The following is a 23308-nucleotide window of genomic DNA, read 5'->3' on the forward strand; positions in this document are numbered from 1 at the left end:
TTCCATATTATCTGTTCTTACTCTGTTTCTTGTGTTCTTGTATAGGCTCATAATAGCTTTTCTGAGTTTGCTGTCTACTTCTCTGTTTCTTTGGCTTTTGTCTATTTCGGTTCGCGGGGTTCTATCAAATGCTTTTTCGAGGTCTATGAAGGCTTGGTATAGTTCCGTGCTTGTATTTCGTGCATTTTGTATTAGATGCTTGAGTGTAAAAACATGGTCTAGGATGCTTCTTCCCTTCCTGAAACCGCTCTGTGACTGCTCCAGCTTATGGTCTACTTCTTGTAGTAGTCTTTTCTCCAGTACTCGTTCGTAAACTTTGGAAGGGATACTCAGGAGAGTTATACCTCTGTAGTTGCTGCATTCTCGTCTGTCACCTTTTTTGAAAATGGGTAGAATAACGCCCACTTCCCAGTCTTTTGGGATCTTGTTCTCATTCCATGCTTTATTACAAACTTTTCTAAGCATTTCATTTCCATTTTCTCCCATATTTTTTAGCATTTCCCCAGTTATCTTATCATAGCCAGCTGCCTTTCCTCTTTTGAGCCTGAGTATTATTTCTCTTATTTCTTCTATTGTTATTTCGTTTTGGTTTGGGTTCTCATATGAGTTTTCTTTAGTGTTGTCTATTTGATTATTATAGTCTTTTTGAGTCAGAAGGTCTTCGAAATATTCTCTCCACCTGTTCATAATATTTTCGTTCTCGCAGAGGATGTGGCCATCTTTGTTTTTAATTTGTTTTGGAGTTTGTTGTCTGTTCTCTGTTCTTAGGCTTCTCAGAGTTTTGTAAAATAGTTTTTGGTTAGTGTGGTAGTCCTTCTCCAGCTTATTCCCAAAATCCTTCCAGCTTTTCTTTTTTGCTTTAATCACCATGTCTTTTACTTTTGCCCTCTGTTGCTTATATTTTTGATAGCTTTCTGCATTCTGGTTCCCTAGATATTTCTTCCACGCTAACTTCTTGGATTTGACCTCTTCTTTTATTTCATTACTCCACCAATTCGTACATTGTCTGTTTTTATTGATTTTAGCTATTCCGCAGATTTGCTTGCCCCCATCTAGGAGGGATTCTTTAAGTTTTTGCCAAGTTTCTTCTAAGCCATAGTTCTGGTTTAAGTGCTTTTGTAGACTATTATTTACATAACTTTTGTATTTCTGTGCTATTTTCTTATCTGCTAACTTGTATGACCTAATAACTGCGTTGGTGAGGTTTCTTGGGGTTCTGTCTCTTTTTCTTGGTACCTTATGCGTGCGTTTTTGTTCCACACCGATATCAGTGACGCATAAGATGTGGAGTCAGTGCCGGTTTAACACAGTCTACCACCCGGTGCTGATACGGATGCCGCGCCCAGGCTCAACAATATTTCTTTTTTTGGTTTCAAACTTAAATGAATAATAAACAAAATACAAGAAAAAATTAATGGTGAACTTCAAAATGCAAAATAAAAATGTACCTAATAACATTCAAACAGGTAACATGAGGTAGGTAATCAAATACCTTTACTATTGAAAAGCTTGTTTTCTTGCTTTTACTGAAGCGAAGTTTTCAATATAATTTATATTTAATTCATTTAGCAGGTCCTCGTTAATGGATAAAATTGCTATAGTTCTTTTCCATCATATTGATAGCACATTATGTATGCAAATCCTCAACAGGTCAAAAAACCATAGGCGTCACCCTATACTTGTTTTGAAATAAATACAAAAAATTAATATTTTAAGATGCCGTCAACAATTCATTATCTTTTAAAAAATCTTCTGTAAAATAAGTGTCCACTAATCTCACTATACCTTTTTTGTGCGTAAAAAACGTCAGTATATATGCCACACGATTATTGTTAATTATACACGGGTGATTAACGAGAGAATTCAATGTTTCACGAAATAAATTAATGTAAACAGTAATTTAAAGGTGATTATTGTTTTCTACACAAGTTATCGCCTGACACAAAAAGAATACCTTCTTTGAACGATTACCTGGAATTATTGATAAGGCTTCACTAATGATAGTTTAAGTAGTTTTTATGCCACATTACAGCTTATGCCAATAATATAAATTAGACATTGTTTGCATCTTCCATTTAGTTTGTAGATGTACATTGTTCATGTCTTACCTACCTACGTTTTTGGTGTCGACAATTTTTTATTTGGACGAGACTTGGCTAAATGAAGGTCATACTGTACCATATCTATGGGTTGATACAAATGTGAAAAGTTCCCGTCAGGCATTCATCGAAGGTGTATCTACTGGAATAAACAATATTCCCGTTGGAAAAGGACGCAGACTCATAATAACCCATATTGGAAACGAATACGGTTTTGTCAATGGTGGATTATTAAGTTTTGCCTCAAAAGCAACCAAAGATTACCACGAGGAAATGACTGCTGACGTTTTTGAAGAATATTTTGAGCAAATGTTTGATTTAATTCCAAAAAATTCTGTCATAGTCATGCATAATGCTAGTTGCCATTCAAGACCAGCAGAAAAATTGCCAACAACGGCATGGAAAAAAGGAGAGATCGAACGGTTGGATAAACACGCAATTGAGTACAAGGAGAATTCGACAAAAAAGGAATTATTACCTATTGTAAGGCAACATAAAGCAGCTTATAAAAAATATATAATTGATGAAATGGCATTAAACCGTGATGTAATTATTTTACGTTTACCATACCACTGTGATCTGAATCCGATAGAAAATATATGGTCTCAAGTAAAGGGTGAAGTCGGACGCAACAACAAAACTTTTAAATTAGAAGACTTACAACAATTATTAGAACATTCCTTATCAAAAGTAACTCCAGAAAATTGGAAAAATGCTGTTAGTCATGCTCAAAAGGAAGAAAATAAAATGTGGAATTTGGATAATATGACTGATGCAATGCTGGAACCGGTAATAATTAACATTGGAGTTGAAGATTCCTTAGATTCTGAAGAAAGCAGTGAATCTGAAATGGAATTTGATTAAAATAATATTCATTTTTTTTACAAATCGGCCACTGTTACGGCCACAAATTATTTTATATATATAACCAATAAAATAAACATCTTACATTTCTTGCAAATTCATTAGTACCTGTTAATCTCCATCACTCCGATACTGGCAACTTTATGTAGGGATTAGTAACCCTCAAAACTGTTGTATTCTATTCTGCTTCAACCTTTATACCTGGTGGTCATACTCAATTTAAAATTGTTTTCCTATATACTTCTGTAAACTTGTTGACAAATATCTATTTTTCATTGAGTCACCCGTATCAACAGTTTAGGGATTTGCATACATAATGTGCTATCAATATGATGGAAATGGACTTTAAGGAGTTTAAACTTTCTTGGAGAATTGCATTTCTTAAGTAGGTCTTTATCCTTTTTAGTGTCGAAAGAGAGCGTTCGCCACTTGCATTTGCGACCATTATGGAGAAAAAAATACAAAGGCAAATATTAACGTTTGGAAATGAAGATATTAATTTATTTTAGTATAAAACCTGTACCAATTCTAAAGGAGTGTCTATTTTTAATTGGGGAAAAGATGTTAACAAATGCTTTAAATGAACACATTCTTCGGTTGCTGATCTGAAAATATCTTCATCTTCTGTAGTTTTTAGTTTAAATAAAAATTCAAATGCTCTTGAACAATATTTATAACTATCAGATCGGCGAATAATCTCCGACTTAAGATTGTCTATTATAAAAACAATATTGTTTTCTCGTTTTTTCATTTTGGATTAAACTTGCCTCCAAATCCTTTTCTCCTGAAACAATTTTTGATAATTCTCTTCACAACATAATTTTCGTTCCCTGTTAACAACATTCCTAACGACTCGTAGTGATCAAATCGATCACGTAGGAAATCAAAGTAATCTGCTAAAGATGATAACAGATGAGCGGTTTTGCTTAATCTATATTTTTCTTTTGTACTGCTTTATTCACCTCATTGACCCTTTGTAAAATGTAAAGCCAGAATGATAAATTTATTCCGTTTTTCAACAAATCAAGTTTTCCCGATAAAGAAGCTGCTTAACACTTACTACATTTTTCTCATTTATATCCGTTGACATTTTAATCAAACATGTTTTAATCAAACCGCAATTTATTTTTAATGCTTTTGCGGCATTAAAACCAGAATACCAACGGGTTGTATTCACTCTTAGGTAACAGTGTCTGCCCCGACTCAGGCGACTCCTTTATTGCACGAGACAATAACTCCCACCTGTATGTAGACACGGAGAAAAAATTGTAGATAGCTTGTCCCAACATAAAAAAGATGTTGCTTCCAAACAACAATTTGCTGCATTTTGGACAACCAAATTTAAAGAGTGAGCAGCACACGACACAAAGAGAGCTAAATCATTGTAAACTTTAACATGTGCTTCCAAACCAGTAAACTTGACACTCATATTACTGGCATTGTTGTAAGACTGGCCTCTACAGTTCTTAATATCTAATTTCAAAGACTTTAACATCCCAATCCTTAAGTTCTTGTGAGCTATGCCCATTGTTTTTATAAAATACCACGAATCTTTCCACGGGATTCTCTTTATTGTTACAATATCTCAAAATCACTGTAAGTTGGTCATGGTGTGTCATATCAGGTGTTGAATCTACACTTGTAGAATTGTATTTGTTTGCCTTTATTTGCCTAACAATTTCATCAATGACTCGATTGGACAAAATATTCAGTAATTCGTTTCATATACATATCTTTTGATAAATACGACGTTTTGCACTTACCTAAATTTGCTCGTTTATTAATATCCCAATTCCCTGGTAGCCAGAAACTTTATTACACTTATGATTCTTTCTAGTACTTTAACCCAATATTCTATCGCAGTGCTAATTTCCTTTTCGAGTTCTACATCAACTTTTCCTTGCTTTAATAAGCGAGTCGTATACATTTTCAGATTATCTATATGATCATTGGATCTTTCATATTCGTCAAATCTTTCCTTACTTTTATTCCATAATGAAAATCCTGTTTTAAATTGGTTTTTTTTCAAATAAGACACAATAAAGACAAAATATATTGCCAGTGCTCTCGGAGTAAATTGCCCAATCGCAGCGAACCACTTCTCCATTAACCAGTTTTTTATAAAATATTTGCTTACTGACATACCTGTTTTGTTCGCCGAAATTTTCTTTTGACATTGAAAAGTCCATATCTATAAGATTCTGTTCGACCCATTTTTCTAGAATAATATCTGCATAATTATGGCAATCTTGCCAAAGTGCTGGATCTTAAAAATTAAGTAAATCCTGTTTTGGATCTAAAAAGAATTAAAAAAAATTATTTGTCATTGTCCTGTTTTAGTTACCATTTGTAAAGGTACCGTTAAGGTTTATGTGGTCGAATATTAATCTATTTATCACTAGTAGCACTAGAACTAGGACCGGGTTGGGAAATAATTGTAGTGTCGTGTTCTTGATTTCCATCCGTTGTAAAAAATGCTGTCATTTTGTTGGGTATACCTTTCAAAATTTTAATTTGCCTTTCCTGCTTTTCTTGTTTCCTTTTGCGCCAGAAAGATTCAAGTTGTTTCCGCTTTCCATATTTTTCTATTGAACATTTATTGTATTAATGTTTTATTTACAGATTAAAATTACCTATACAGTTTCAAATGTAAGACAAACCTCTTACCGTAGTTTAGTTGTAGGTTTGTAAGCGGTACAAACGCGGTGTTACAATTTTGAGGTGTTCGTACACTATTCTTAAACTCTTAAATCGCACACTATTTTCTAAATTATTAAATCTTTTATGAAGTTTATTCTAGTGATAAAGTTTTCAAAAATAAAAAAAATTCGTTAAAAGTTGGTGCATTAATTTCTTGGGAGTGCTTATAAATTAGTCTACATAATGCGATAATAAATTCGATAAGATATTTTGGGAAAGCACTTTTGGAAGCAATCCTAATAATAAACCTCTAAAAAATGTAAATGCACATTCCTTTCAGTTAATAAAGAAACAATACTACTAATAAAAAATTAGTGATATGATGTATGTATCATTAAATGGAGAAAAATTTAAATAATAATGATAGTGCTGAGATAAATTAAAGTTTTAAATCAAACGAGATACTATTGACTAATAACAATGCGTTCAGAAATATGAAGACTTACTTATTTAAGTGAAGCATCTACGACCTATAAAAGGATATAAAATAACTAAAACCCAATGAACAAAAAAACAAAAGAAAAAAAGAATTCAAATTCACTAAGGTAGGAGATATAAAAATATGGAAATATTTTAAGAGTTTGTATCTGAAAAGTAACGTTAGATACAAATTAATTTTTTACTTTTAAAGTACCGATTTTCACGAAATAAATTTCAAGTTTAAGATGCCGAATATTAATAGTAATAATAAACTGTATTGAGATAATTGGCACTTACCTAATAATACTTCTACAATCTGAAACAGCGACATCAAGCTTAATCCTATCTGAACAATCCGGAGCAGTTTTATCTTCTTCTGGATTTTCATCTTCCAGTAGTGGAAGTTCATCTTCTTGAACTTGTTCCTGAACTGCTTCTTGGGATTCCTTTGTTCGTCTTTCTTTGTCTTTAGCGTTCATCTCGTGACATTCGCATTTACATTCATCAGGATTAACGTAATTGTACACGACACTTTCTTGTAACACGCTTTCTGGTACTTCAATATAACTCCTCGAAGGAAGAGTTTGTATCCTTTTTGGAGTTTTTCTTTTTTCCGGAATATCTTCGAAGTTAATCCAGCTCTTTTGAATTCCTTTAGGTGGCAGAGGAGGTGGAGTCTCGCTTGGAGTTGATCTTGTTATACCCTTTTCAGCAAATTCAAACCAATTTGTATTTGAATCCTTTTTTCTTGGAGATTTAACCTTACTCGTTTTGTCAAAAGATTCATTTCTTGGTAGTGATATTTTAAGCTTTTCTATAGTTTTTGTTACACTTTCGATATTAAAGGAACCCATTACTTCTTCACAGTATTCATCTAAACAACTAGGATTAATAGGTGTGGTAGACCTTGGCCTTTCTATGGGGCAAGTCTTAATCTCAAAAGTCGATCGTTGCTTTATTGGAACTATTGGTATTGCAGCAGATCTTTCCTGTGGCAGTGTAGTTGGAATGTAAGGTAGTTCATCTTCAAACGAGTCTTGCTGCAGAACTATGGCTTTTCGTTCGGGCTCTGAGACATCAAGATCAAGTTTTAAGTCGACATCTCGTTTACTCTTGACAGAAGAATCTTCTGTCTCATGTTCAGATTCGGATGAATTGTGATCATCCGCTGTTGAGCTTACTACCGAGCTGACAGAGCTCATTGCACCTACAAAATCAAGGTCACAAATTAAAAATATAATATAAACTGACATAAATAAAGTTATTTGACATAATCTATTATTAACTATCTTGTAAACTGTCATAGGTACTTTTTGTTGACTGCAGTCAAGTTCCTCGATACTTTCCTAACAGATTTCTACTGCTTCCTAAGTAGGTACAAAATCATAAGAAGTGTATAAAATAAAAAAGAATATGTACAAGAAACATTTTCTTATTATAGGTTAGTAAAAATGATACGTATCGAGACAATAATGAGGAGAAGCGAAATACGTACGAAAGAAATGATATGTCGTAACAGAAACTAGGTACTGGCGTTTAACGATGATGTAATACTAGTAGTAAGGACAAAGAGAAAATAACTGAGAATGTAAAAGAAATAATAAATTAGACTTACTCACAATCAATTTAATTTAACTATCAGACGACCGGTTTCGCTTTCTACAATATGCAAAGCATCTTCAGGTCACGATACAAAGGTTAATTAAATGCTGAAAATAATAAACCCATATTAGGGTGTTGTCTAATAAAGGTAAAACAAAGATAGGTGATATAAATTACAGTAATCATGCCAATATTACATGTCTGTGGTTTTTAAAAATGAATAAAATGTTTAAGCAGACAAGGTAAGACCCACAAATTGGTGAAATAGTCTATTAAACTGTAATGAATTCATTACAGTTTAATAGACTATTTCACCAATTTGTAGGTCTTACCTTGTCTGCTTAAACATTTTATTCATTTTTAAAAACCACAGACATGTAATATTGGCATAATTACTGTAATTTATATCACCTATCTTTGTTTTACCTTTATTAGACAACACCCTAATATGGGTTTATTATTTTCAGCATTTAATTAACCTTTGTATCGTAACCTGAAGATGCTTTGCATATTGTAGAAAACGAAACCGGTCGTCTGATAGTTAAATTAAATTGATTGTGAGTAAGTCTAATTTATTATTTCTTTTACCTTTTGAAATGGACTCACACAAGCAACACATTCATGATAACTGAGAATATTCAAATTATTTGGAAAAAATACAAAACAATATGGTCTTTAGACACACAGATTTAGGCTCTTAGACTTTAGGCTTACAGATATTTAGTGGTTTGACTCATATACACCTGGTAATAATAGACTGACGATAGACTTGTTAGTCCGAAAACACTCTATGATGTAACCTGAAACGGTCTTTTTAATTATAGGTACACTGTGTCCGTAAAGTATGGAACAAATTCTTTTTTAGCTAAATAGACCATTCTAAGCAATAATCCTAAAACACGTCGATTTTTGATTTTAATTTACCGTATTTTAAAATAATATTGGAACTAGAGAAGCACTATTTTCTATGCAAACACTCCTTCAACGATGTTGGGAGGTAAGAAAACCCGTATATATGGGCTTCATTGATTTTGAAAAGGCATTTGATCGCGTTCAGCATACCAGACTAATTACCGCCTTGCAGAGCATCCAACTAGATGAGAAAGACATCAAACTTATTGCCAAACTTTACTGAAACCAAACAGCCATTATTAATACCAACAACAGAGAATCAAAGCCAATCGCTCTACCCAACTGATATTAAACCAACAACCGCTGCAGAGAGTTCAGAGATTCAAATACCTTGGATGTTGGATTACCCAAAATCTAGATCCATCCTTCGAAATTCGATGTAGAATTGAACAGGCAAGAAACTCATTTCAAAAATTCAAGCCTCTATTATCCAATAACTCATTAAATTTGGAAATCCGTGAAAAGTTTACAAGATGTTACGTGTGGTCTGTACTTTTGTATGGATGTGAAACTTGGACTTTAAACGCCGATATCATGAATAAAATCGAGGCGTTTGAGATGTGGTTGTATCTAAGGATACTTAAAATTCCATGGACTAGCAGAACCAGAAACGAAGAAGTTCTTCGAAGAATGGGACATCAACGAACTCTATTAAATATTATTAAGAGGCGTAAACTAGAATATCTTGGACATATAATCAGAGGACCAAGATATGAGTTCCTTCGGTTAATTCTCAACGGTAAAATCGAAGGAAAGAAATGGATAGGACGGAAGAAACTCTCTTGGTTGAGGAATTTGCGGCAGTGGACAGGTTTGACAGCGGACCAATTGCTACACGTAGCGCAAGACCGAGATCAATATAAAAATATTATAAGCATGGTAGTCGCCGACGTTCCGTAGGGATATGGCACTCTAAGAAGAAGAAAATAATATTCTAATATACAGGGTGAAGTACTTTCGAGTAATGACGTCACCGTCATTTTTTTTAAATAGAACACCCCCATTTTGTCTCAATTTTCGGATTACTCTAGCTGAGCTGATTCCAAAAATGTATCACATGTTGATTCAAATTAGTACAGGGTGGACAAAAATATAATAGTTTTGTGTGTGCTCATAAAGTAACGCGTTAGTTAAATTAACAATATCAAAAATACTTATTGTCTAGCGGACAGAATATGAAAGAAATTATTTCTTATCAATTTAAATGAAACATAGTATGCTATGTTTTTGTTAAATGTCATTATTTGTTTAGTAATTTATTGATGTTCAGTGACAGTTTAGTACTACAATATTTTTGGTATTTGTGAATATTTTAATTATTGCTTAGATTTAATTTGAAGTAGAAATGGAGTTACGTGTAAAGCAAAGAATTGAAATACTTATGATGATTGAGTATGGAGACAGATCGCGAACTCAGATGGAAGTGTGCAATTTGTTTAATGATAAATATCCAGAAAGACCTATAACGCGTTCAACAGTCAGTAAGATTGAAAAGAAGTTTCGAGAAACTTCGGTTGAAAATGCAGGGAAATCAGGTCGTCCCTCTGCATATTCTGATACAGCATTAGATGTTTTACTTGGTTGTAAAGAAGATGCGCACACTTCTGTGCGTAAAGTTAGTCCCGATATCGGTGTTAGCAAAACAACGGTACACAAACTATTAAAGCTTGAAAAATGGCATCCTTATAAAATCAAACTTGTGCAGGAATTAAACGAAGATGATCCCGATAGAAGAATGCAATTTTGCTCTCTTGGTACAAAACATTATTTTTTCTGATGAGGCCACTTTCACGTTAAATGGCGAGGTTATCCATCAGAATTGTAGATACTGGGCAAAAGAAAACCCCCACTGGATGCGTGAGCATCATACACAATACTCGCAAAAGGTAAATGTATGGGCTGCAATTGTAAGAAATCGAATCATCGGACCCTACTTTTTCGAAGGTAATTTAAACGGGGCAATGTACCTTGAGTTTTTAAGGGGGTATCTCGTACCTACTTTACGTAATTTGTATCCCAGCAGACGTAATCCTGGAGGTTTTGATGAAAGTTTATGGTTTCAACAGGATGGTGCACCTCCACATTATGCTGTAGATGTTAGAAGGAACCTAGATGAAATTTTTCCGAACAGGTGGATTTGTAGACGTGGACCTATTGAATGGCCAGCGAGGTCACCAGATTTCAATCCTTTGGATTATTTTATGTGGGGCCATCTGAAGAATGTTGTGTATCAAACGAAACCAGCAAATATTCAAGAATTACAACAGAGAATTCGGACAGCAATAAAGAATATTTCTCAAGACACAATAAACAAGGTTCAACAAGAATTTGTACAACGTTTGGGTAACTGTCAAATACAGTAAGGGCTGCAGTTAGAACATTTATAAAGTTATGTATTTCATCATATTCTGTCCGCTAGACAATAAGTATTTTTGATAATATTGTTAATTTAACTAACGCGTTACTTTATCAACACACACAAAACTATTGTATTTTTGTCCACCCTGTACCAATTTGAATCAACATGTGATACATTTTTGGAATCAGCTCAGCTAGAATAATCCGAAAATTGAGACAAAATGGGGGTGTTCTATTTAAAAAAAATGACGGTGACGTCATTACTCGAAAGCAATTCACCCTGTATATTAGAATATTATTTTAAAATATGGTAAATTAAAATAAAAAATCGACGTTCGATTTCTAGTTACAGATAACCGATTTTAGTAATTCCAATGTGACACAAAATCTAGGCATGGGATAAAAAAGTTTATTTAAAGAAAGTGTATTTTTTTGTTTTTCTTAATGGCGGACTCGTTTTTGTAATATTTTATTTATTTATAGAGTAATTTCCACATACTAACATATTTCTCAAATTGGGCTCTGTACCGCCATTCTCTATTATATTATGTATATGTGTACCAAATATCGCTACAAAATATTCAAAATTAAAGCTGCAATCTTGAAACGCGTTTTCCGTCTTGATGACGCGCAGATGTAGCCTCTTATAAATGGTCTGTTTAGCTAAAAAAGAATTTGTTCCATACTTTACGGACACAGTGTATACCTTTTATAAAGGATTTAAAAAAAAACTTTTGTGATTCATGGTATATAGCAAACTACAGGAATTTCATTTTCCTTGTGGATTTCTTAATAATGTTGCAAATTTCGTTTTATTGTAGCTTTTAATGCGACGGGAAAAAATTGAAATTGACATTAGCAAAACATAGGCGTTAAGTAGTTTCTAAGAAGAAGAATAACACTTTCAATAAACTGATACTTCTTTTCAGCAATCGAGTTAATATGAAAAAAAAAAAATCATTCCCATGGTATATTCCCTATTTAAAATTAAAGCTTTGTTACTGAAAGGAATTAGGTTGATAAATGACAGATATCTATATCGTTAAAATATGTCTCTGAATTAGATTATAACAAATATATTAATTATAAATATTTATACATACCTATGGATACTTGTGATATTCTTTTATCTACAGCAGTCTCAATTTCTGTGTGTTTTTGTTCTACTTCTTTTAAGCTACTGATACTTTTGAGTTTTTGTGATTTATTTACATCTTGCAGTCTTGTAGATATTATTTCTTTAGACGATTCCCTACTAATATGATGTGAATCTGCAACCTCTGTAGTTTCTGATTTCATCTCTAGGATTCCGTTAATTTCTACCTTAACGTTTTCTGAGGGTTGTTTGTCTTTGGGTAAATTCTTGGGTAGTTTTGTTGTAAATATCTCGTTTTCACCTCCTAAGTTCGTTGAAAAAACCACATTTTCACTACTGGTACTACTTTGACGACTAGGTTTACTGGTGGCCTTAGCAAGTGGTTGCTTTTTTTCTACAGCTTCTTCTGGTTGAGAAATTTTTTCTGGAACAACGTCAACACTTCTGTTAGGATTCTCGATGACAGTTTCTTGGGAATCTTGGCTTGAAGTTTTCCAGTCATTAATAGATCTATTATCATAATACGTAGGAGAATGAAGTGGTATACGTACAGTAGCACACTCTAATGGATTTTCATAATGAGTTGGTTTTGACTCGTTAAATTTGAATTCTAGTTTACCTATGCCTTCACTACTACGGACTGTTTCTTGTGAGCTAGTTTCAGATTCAGACTTAACTTTATCTTTTTTACCTGATTTAAATAGTGATAGAACAGACTTATGCTTCGATTTACTATCAATACTCTCAGTGGAAGATGGTGCTGTGGAAAGGGACGATTTATGACTTTCTCTATCTCGACTTTTGGATCTACTTCTGCTTCTGGTGCGTAAATTGTCACCAGCTTCTTTTAATATACCGGATATATGATTTTTTCTTCGACTACTGCCAGGTACAGAAGGAGATTCGGGACTTATAACCGCTTCTTTACTTTTAAATAAAGAGGCAAAAGATGATCTTCTCGAAACGGAAGGAGAAGGAGTAACACTTTCTACTGGAGCATCAATAACTCCAGTGGAAATTTTTGGACTGCCGTTGGTAGCTGCAGAAAACAATTTATCACTTTCTTTAACGTATTTTATAGTTTTATCAACTTTTGGAGGTTCACTAAAAGTCGAGACACTTTCAATTTTGTCTAGATCTAAAAAATCTGGTTTGTGAATATCTCCTGTTGGTGATTCCTCAGAATAACATTTCTCTGGTTTTAGTTTTATTCGGATATACTTTGGTTCTTCTTCTCTCTTTGTAATAGATGGGGAAGGGGTAGGAGTTGCCGATTTACATCTCGGCTTTGCTTCAGGTACTTTGGATTTACTGGTGGTTGCGGTTTTTGACTGGTAATTAGCAGATTTAACTTCTCTCAGTTTAGGTTTTCCCTTTAGTATAGGACCAGTTTGAGGTGTAGGAAGATCTGGAGGCAATGGTCCTTTAAGGGGAATGTAAAAATATTCGACACCACTTTGAGAGACAAACCGGCTTTTTATTTCAGAATTTGTATTATTGCTTTCGGAACTTGGTTTGTCAACTGTTATGGTTATCTCACTTTTACTGTCTTCTTTGATTTCTCGCTTCCTGGCTGGCTTCTCAGGTTGAGTTTTTGGAACTAGAGGTTGTGCCATTTCTACTGAAATTCCTAAAAAAAAAGGTTAAGCTTTATTTGTTACTTCATTCAGTTCAATTTTACAAGATTGTAATATACCTGTTTACACCGTATTTCATATTGATTTTATAATGGCTTTGGCTATTTGTGATAAGTTAGTTTATATTTTGTTGCATGCAACAAATTTACTGACACATTATATTCTAAGAATTAAGTGTGTGTAAAAAACCAAAAAAATAATGACAAACACAGATGACCCCAGACGTATAACTATAAATGGCAGTGAGATAGAACAAATCCAGGAATATATCTACCTAGGCCAAATCCTGAGACTTGGCAAAGAGAACCAAAGTGCGGAAATTACTAGAAGAGCAAGACTAGCATGGGCAGGATTTGGAAAACTTAGTTGGATACTTAAGAACAGCAAAATACCCCAGTACTTGAGGAGCAAAGTGTTCAACCAATGCATCCTTCCTATCATGACATATGGATGTCAAACCTGGACCCTAACCAAGGCAAACATGAATAAACTAGCCACAACAGAAAGAACAATGGAAAGAGCAATGTTAGGTATACAACTGTCAGATAAAAAGAGGAACGACTGGGTAAGATCCAAAACAACTGGGCAACCGTGGAGTGCACTGGCCAATTTTTACCCCAAAAAGAGGTAGATGCGAACAATGTTCGTCTGTTGCAATAGAGTCACGACCATATTCAAAATGTTCAAACTATTCGGTATATCTATGTGTTAATCATAAAAAAAATTATTTTACCAAATACCATAATATCACTGAACAAGTATGTAACATTGTGTAGTTGTATAAGTTACCATCACTCTCGTCCCTGACGGGTCTTATAGGTCCCGGCTCCCCACTCCTTATAAGGGGTTGTTCAAAAAATTTGAAAAAATTATTTTATACTATTTACACATCCCTTAAATCATATTTGTACTCTTTTTTCCAAAATTTCTAAGAAATCTTATTCCGTTGAACAAAGGGTTAATATATCACGGACACGTATTTCTTTGGTATTTTCTTTTGATCGAAACCGCTTAATATTCTGCGTTTCAAATAAATATTCACGTTTATATGTTTCGTTTATACCAAGTTGTGCAAATGAATTTCAAAGATAATTACAGCACTCTCGGTAAGGCCGGCCGCCTTTAAAGGCGTGTTTAGTTTTATTAAAGTCCGAATTTTCTTTCAAATTTGTAATGTTTTGTGTTTTTCGCCTTTTTTCATGAGAAAATGTATATTATAGTATTATAGCAGTGGTGAAGTTTTATGTGCAGTTATTGAGGTTTGAGATTTTGGCCATTGAAAGCAGACGTGTTTAGTTGAGTCGGAAAAAACCGGCAAATTTGTTGAAAAAAAGTGATTTTTACTCAATGTAATCTGTCAATTTTGAACGAGTAATCACTGTTTTTTATTTGTAAGCCGTCTCTCATCTGAGATATTTGTAAAACGGCGTGTACAACAATTTTGAAAAGTACCCACATGTTGCCATTGTATCCAGTTGTACCTGTTCCAGTTTTTTAAGAAGCTGAGTCTAAAATTTGCGTCCAGTGTCCCAATTTCAACCTCAATTTGCTTTGTCCTAAGAAGTCGTTTCAGAATACTTTTTCACAGTATGGAGATGAATTTTTTTCGTGTGGCAGAGAGTGTAAGTCTAGTTTTCACCCCCAGCAGTTTTAGTGCAATCCAGGTAACTTTTTTGTTTGAACTTTTACAGTAAAAATAGAAATTTTTTTCTAATAATAATTGCTTTCAGTAAAATTTAAGAAATTGTAATAATCAAAATTATAAACGTAGGGTGTGGCCATAGCTGTCATATTATTTGTTCTGTTTTAAAATTTAATATTGACATCCGACAGCTAGCACTATTTTTGACATCTGGTAAACATCTAATCATATTTGAGACTTTGTTTTTATTAAAAAAAAAAGGTTGAACTTTATGCATAAAGACATTTTATGATGCTCTATTTATGCACTTAAAGATATTTTTTTTATTTGTAATAATTTATTGTAATATCTCCAACTTCTAGAGTTTGTAAATGGATAGGACATAGTGTTTTTTCTTTGTTATTTTTGATATTTATCTTTGTAACTAATTATATAGTATTTTTTTGTATTACCATCTATATTTGTAACTGTTTGTGGTGAGACAACAATAAATGTTTAATTTTTTTCCCAAAACCATTTTGTCTATTTATTTTAAAAAAGATTCTAACACTTTTTCTTGTGTTTTTTAGGAAGGAAGAGCCTTTTTCTTTCATCTAGCAGGAAGTTTTCTCAAAGCGGCGTCCCATTTTAAATAGCTAGAGGACCTTCTTGTGTTTTGTTTTTTCCAGGAGACCCATGTAAGTACCCCTTTGTTTCATTTTTGTAGTTGCCCCAATCTAACCCCCTTGCCATTCACTTATCCACGACCCAGCTCTCAAATAAACCCTGAGTGACCGTTCGCATAAGTTTCGATTTGTTTTGCTTGCCCTATCTCTACCTCAATAATTTCTGTTCCCACTTTTCAATCCCTCATAATAATACCCTATGTGGTAGGCAAAACATTCGTCACAATTTTATTATACCTTCGATATACCTTTTTGTTTTTTATTATTTATTTTATTGTGATTTTTTTATGGAATTTTCATACAATTTTTAATTTTTATTATTTTATACATACACACTTAGATTGAATCCAACTTAGCTTAGTACAAAATGGTACACAAAAAAAGTTACAGCCCTTTGAAGTTACAAAATAAAAATTGTTTTTTGCATTATCTACTAAAGTACGTGACATTTTGTAATAAAAGTGAACACGTTACTTTTTTGTTCTGAAAGCATTTTTCATACAAAAGAAACAACAAAATCTAAGCGCACAGAAAAACTTTAAGGGGGTATGCAGCCCTAAATCCCCCCAAACTTTTGAGTACGTTCAAATCAAATGAATTTTGTGGCATCATTAGTTTAACATATTATTTTTAAAACTTTTTTGCCTCTTATGACTTTCTCGAAAAACTAGTTTTTTCCTAGTTGGACATAAAATTACAATTAGTTTCTACGGATACAATAATTACAAACAGTTCTATCAATAATAGTCAATAATTTGAAGCTATCAATTATTATGTGAATAAGATTAACCAGGAAATGGCAGATATGCATTCAACTTTGGGTAAGTTGGATCAGATTAAATTATGATTTCAATAAACTATCGGGAATATCGTAGGTGAATGTCAAGGAAATAGTGCAGCAGCCGCAAGGCGTTATGCAGTAAAATACCCCAATCGAAATACACCCGATAGACGATTATTTCTGACCATTGATCGTCGTTTACGGGAAACGGGTACATTCCAACTGCAAGTTGCTGGCAATAGTGGTCGTCCAATAATCGATGCAACTGATGAAGACATTTTAGAAATCATTGAAGAAGTCCCTGGAACAAGTACAAGGGTAATAGCTGCTCAACTAAACTACGTTCCGCACGTAAGGGTTTGGAGGCGTTTGAAGGATCAGCTGCTTAAACCCTATCACTTAACAAAGGTTCAAGAGTTATTGGTTGAAGATTATACTAAAAGGATTGGATTTTGCGATTGGTTGTTAATGGAAAACACTCGAAATGTTAATTTTATTAGAAATATTTTGTTTACCGACGAGGCTACCTTCAGTAGAAATGAAATAACAAACCATCATAACGAGCACATTTGGGCCGACGAAAATCCTCACGCCAAAAAAACGACTCATCGCCAAAGGACTTTCAAAGTTAATGTTTTGGCAGGAATTGTGGATAACAATCTAATAGGTCCAGTATTTCTTTCCAACAATTTAAATGGTGATAATTATTTGCAGTTCTTGGTAAACGATTTACAAGAGTGTTTGGAATGTGAGTGTTACATGTGGTTTCTACAAGATGGCGCTCCACCGCATTACAGTAATGAAGTCCTGGAATACCTTTGCAGGCAGTATCATGGATGGTGGATTGGAAGAGGTCGTGATGCACCTATTTCTTGGCCACCCAGAAGTCCAGGTCTTAACCCCATGGACTTTTGCTTTTGGGGGTTTATGAAAGAGAAAGTGTATTCTGCAACAATAGAGGACGAACAACAATTGAGGGTTAGAATAATTGAAGCTGCTAATCTATTTCGTCAGAAAAATATGATTTTTCAGCGCATTCGGTTTTCCTTATTAAAACGATGCCGAATGTGTATTGAAGAAAATGGGGGTCATTTTCAACATTTATTGTAATATCATATTTATAGAGGTTATAGACATTTTTTGTACTTTGTAATTCATTTAAGCCATTTATTTAGTAGCACGTAATTTTTTAAAGGTTAATGAAAATAGCCGTAACTTAATAAAAACTGTTTTGTGAAATTTTTTTTTAAAATAATGTGTTAAACTAATGATGCCACAAAATTCATTTAATTTAAACGTACTCAAAAGATTGGGGGAATTTAGGGCTGCACACCCCCCTTAAAACTTTTCTGTGCGTTTAGATTTTATTGTCTTTTTTTTATGAAAAATGCTTTTAGAACAAGAAAGTAACGTGTCCATTTTTATTACAAAATGTCAAGTAGTTTAGGAGATAATGAAAAAAAAACAATTTTTATTTTGTAACTTCAAAGGGCTGTAACTTTTTTTGTGTACCCTTTTGTACTAAGGTAAGTTAGATTCAATCAATTTATTTTTGTCCCCGGAATGCGTGATTTAATTTATGACATACCTTTTTGAAACACCCTGTATTTAAATAAGAACATCAAATGTAAGAAACACAGTTTATGAGAAAAAGTTATTTTATTTATAAAAATAAATGTAGCTTTGTTGATAAAGAAAATTATTGTGGGGGGGGGGGGGGGGAAGTTAGGCAGATTGTAGCCAAACTCTCATAGATGTTCAATTGGATTGAGGTTTGAGGATCTGAGAACTACTTTTAAGTATTCATTGACGATTCTTGCAAGGTCGAGACGTACGTTATCGTCAATAAAAATAAAATTAGGTCCTACGAATGGCGCAAAAGGTACTACAAGCTCATCGAAAATGGTTGTTATAAACCATGCTCCTTTCATAGAACCCCCATCCATAAGAACTAAGTCATTACGGGCATAGTAACTTATACGGGCCGAAACCATACTGAGCCTCCTCGATAGGTTATTCTGTCGAAAATATTGCATTGGGCAAATCGTTCTCCTTATTTTCTTCAGTTTCCGCGACCGTCTGTTTACGACTGTCTGAAGTTTATTGGACTGCTTTCGGTTTTTCTAGCTATGTACTTTCTTCCACACCTCGCTGATTGGAGTGGGGGAGTTAAGGCTTTCGCAGTAATTTATCCAACTTTATTTTTTTTAATTTTAAAAATTTTCTTTGCTAAGCATCAATTTTTTTGTATTCAATTAGATTGTGAAGATTATGATTTGTTTTATAACGTCTATAGGCTGTTTTTCTTTAAGAGCGTAGGCGCAAAATTTCGGGCCAATGCTTTTTAAATGCATTTATTTTTTTCGAATCCTGAGAAAACTAACAAATATTTTTGAAAAATTTAAACGCATAATAAGACATTATATTATTACCGAGGGCCGAAAGTCCCTAAGAATAAACAAAAAGTTTTTTGAATGAAATATTTGAAATTAAAAATCACACTAAATTTTCTCTTTTTTTGACCCCTCTAACTTATTAAAATAAATATTATAGAAGTTTTCAGGGACTTTTAGCCCTCAGTAATAATGTATTCTTTCATTCTGCGTTTAAATTTTTCAAAAATATTTGTTAATTTTCTCAGGATTCGAAAAAAATGAATGCATTTAAAAAGCATTAGCCCGAAATTTTGCACCTATGCTCTTAACTATAGCTTACTTAGTGTACACGTACCCATGGAAGAAAATGAAGATGAGGACAAAGAATATGATCGATGTCCACGTCACGGCGTGAAAATAATTGCTGGGACCTTTGCAAAAATTGACAAAGAGCAATTTTTCCAGCCAACTATAGGATGTGAGAGCTTACATGAAGAGTCAAATGATAACGGATTGAGGACTAATAAACTTTGCAAGCACCAAAAACATGATAGTAGGAGGAACAAGATTTCCGCATAAAATGATACACAAAGGAACATGGAAATCATCTGATAACGAAACCGTTAACCAAATAGATTACATCCTAATAGATACAAGTGATTCTTCCGACCTCATGGATGTCAGAAGCTACCGAGGTCCAAACATATCAAACCTAAAGAAAGATATATCAAACATATATTTGATTCGATTCGATATTTGATTTGACTTAATTTGATTCAATAATTCGATTAATAATTGATTTGATTCGATTCTATTCGATAATTGATTCGATATTTAATTCGATTCGATTTGATTCGATAATCGATTCGATTCGATAATTGATTGATACTTAATTTAATCGATTCAACTCGATAATCGATCCAATTTAATAATTTTTTCGAATTTCATTCGATTGTATTTTATTTTAATTTTATTTTAGTTTATTTTATTAATAAACACGCATGGGACTGCATTTAGCTCCATGTAATGGGTGGTCGCTACTGTCGTTACAATAATTTTTTCACAACTCTGTGCGATCCACAGCTCCGTCTGTAGCCCGCCATAAGAACTACCAAAAAGTTACAGAGTACACTATCATACGTAAGTAAATATTAAATAAGTACAAAATCATAATGTTGTCCACCTTCTGTTGAAGTCGCCTTTTGTAATTTTTTTAAACCCAAAATTCTCGAAACTTGCTTTCGTTGAGTTTGCCCTTACTATCCGCAACGCCTGAAATAATGAACCCCCAGTAAATAGGCAGCTTCGTATACATACAGTATACAAAGATATCTGTTAGTAAGGTTGCAAGGATGTACAAGTATATGCTTAAAAATTCACGTTAACATGTATAAGATTTTCTACCGCATTAAAGTCGGCTTCGAGTACGCAGTAAACGATAATCGATTTATAGAAGACGGATGAACGTCCAGTAGTGTCTACGCACCTCAATAAATACGCTATCTCGTTGACCGCTTTTCTTATAACAGACCGGTGTCCAATCGAACCTAGGATAACAGATAAATCCATCTGTCAAAATTTGACGGACTATAAGCTATGAAACATTGTAAAAAAATGGTCGTTTTTTGTTAACAAAAGCCTAGCGATTAATAAATCTACAAAACCAACAAATGTATAAAATAATAAAGATATAACTGACCTTCAGCTAAAATTGCAGCTGTTGGATCATGTTTTCTAGAAAGTAAAATTTTTTCCATAACTTCGGTTTCAACTTTGGTCCCTGTGTGATCCTCATCTACTTTAGTAACCTCGTTTGCGTTTTTTGTACCACAAAAAGACGTTTCTAAAAGCATCTTATGCGGAGAAGAACATCTGGATAAGCCCGACTGTCCAGATAACATTGAAATATGACTGGCATTAGATAAACGACTTTGATTAGAACCTTGGCTGCCTATGCTCGATAATCTCGATGTTCGACCTGATATCGACAAAAGAACAATATCCGAACATTGAGAATCTTTTCTGGCTGTTACCGGCTCTTCTAGAATGGATGGAGATTGAGGTCTTCCTTTGCTGCTTCTTCTCCTTTCCACTGACATATCTTGAAAGTCCAATTCTTCCGTAGACGATCGCAAATCTAGTGCACCATCTTCTTTAAAACCTAAATTTATAAAAAATAGATCGATAAAATAAACACGTTAGTAAAGGTAATTTAAAATTTTTTTAAACATTAACTAGAAAACTGTTTAAACGGAAAATTAGAATATTTAAAGTACTTTTGAGGTTTGATTTTTTTCAAAATTTAGTTTAAAAAAGGTTCTGTAGATTCTCAAGTCTAAATAGTTTTAATAAGTTTTATAATAAAGAAAATTTATAAAAGACATAAAAAGAACTTCTGAAACACCGCAAATAACATTAAACGAATTAACGCAACTAACAGAAAGATCAGAGGAAGAAGTTCTAATGAAATTAAAAAACAGAAAGGATCCGCGGAAACATCGAACGAGCTCATAGAATATGACGGATCACCAATAATGTAATAGTTAAAAATCGTGTTTAATAAACATAAACATGAACATGAATTCTGCTCATCAAAATTCACAAGAAATAGTAAAAATAATACATGGGACAAAACGTGTTTTCCAGTGTAATTTATTAATACATACGAATACTTAGGAGAAACATGATTGTTTCAGACATTAATATACTTGAATTATTAATATAAAAATAAAATTGTATTACCTAATCCCAATTTGGCACTATTAGGATCATGGGTATCATAAATTTCCCTTTCAGGACTGCTATCCTTACTATCATGATGTGAAGAGCTGCTGGCCCCTCGAAATGTCAATTCGAGGTGTGGTCGGTGGCTTAATGTTATTCTTCTTTACCGTAGGATGGCTTGGAATCGGTGTGGCGCTGGACCCTATGAGGCTTATCCCCTTATGTGGAATTGCTGGCGACGGCGATCTATCAGTCATGGCTGGAGTAGTGGGTGTCAGATCCTCTCTTATACCCGGTAATCGGACCACGGAACCGGCCACGTTCTTGTCTTCGGGACTTTCAAGCTACGATACAAAATTGATTGCCATAATATTGATTGGAGATATTATTGTGCAAGTTTTGGGGGAGCTGGTTGTTTTTAACTAGCTGGATCTGCAATTAGCGGGAGCACTAAGTTAAAAACTATACCTATTTGGGGCAATTTGTTTGATGTAAATCACCAGCGCATGTGTGACTTGTATGAAAAGATGGGTGTTCCTGTGAAATGACGTTAGTCTTTGAATACATGTTTAAAAGGGCAAGTTACGAACTTCTACATTTTCTTTCGTTAAATCATATGTTTTGTTTATATCTCATAGGTTCCGCAAAGTTTTATTTTACTGGTTGAAAAATTTTTTTGACTGACCTTTGAAGAGGTGACAAATATAGCATCATGTTCTAAAGCAAGTGGCTAGTGTTAACTTTGGCATCACAGTTACCTGAAGAGTGGTACAAAATAGTAGCCGAATATAAATAGCTAAATTACTAAAACTGTAGTATTAAGGCTGAGATATTTTCTAACGTTCCAAGAAATATATCATTACTTTTTTAATTCAATATTTCCACTCTTTAAATTAAAAGTCTTTATTTCTTCTTCTTCTTCTTTTTATATAGACATGTATTTGTCTGTTTTTCAGTGTGCCTTCAGTAAGTTCTCGTTCTATTCTTTTCGTGGTATTTCCCACTGATCGTCTTCCGATTGAGGAACCGTCTCTCGCCGTCTTTACTACTCTATTTTTTGTCATTTAACATGATCGGTCCATTTTACTCTTCTTCTATTAATTCAGATATTATTATTTAGTTAATTATTCAGGTTAAATACAGATCGCACGTGGTTGTTTAAAATACATATAACTGTCCACAAGGATACTAAATTCCTGCAGTTGGCTGTGTACCATGTATCACAAAAAATTCCTTTATAAATTTTAGGTATAATATTAATATTATACTTTTTATAAAGGAATTTTTAAATAAATCTTACTTATAACTGTGTAATATCTAATAAATAAATTAACTTTCGATTTGATTATTATTAATACATTCTGAGCCAAAATTAACCGGCAACCTTAAAAATGGGTAAATTTTGATTTCTAATATCTCCTAAACCTGTTGTC

General features: G+C 33.4%; 1 protein-coding gene across 1 annotated transcript in view; it reads right to left on the reverse strand.

Annotated features, from left to right (window-relative positions):
* The window catches only part of LOC140443803 (uncharacterized), a 124890-nt gene that overhangs the window by 11866 nt on the left and 89716 nt on the right, over window positions 1–23308 (reverse strand). The window contains 5 exon segments of the mRNA XM_072535259.1: window positions 6381–7290; window positions 12059–13681; window positions 20851–21312; window positions 21894–21988; window positions 21990–22219. Coding sequence (XP_072391360.1) covers window positions 6381–7290; window positions 12059–13681; window positions 20851–21312; window positions 21894–21988; window positions 21990–22219 — 3320 coding nt within the window.

Source organism: Diabrotica undecimpunctata, chromosome 6 (assembly GCF_040954645.1).
Source record: "Diabrotica undecimpunctata isolate CICGRU chromosome 6, icDiaUnde3, whole genome shotgun sequence".
Classification (NCBI taxonomy): domain Eukaryota; kingdom Metazoa; phylum Arthropoda; class Insecta; order Coleoptera; family Chrysomelidae; genus Diabrotica; species Diabrotica undecimpunctata.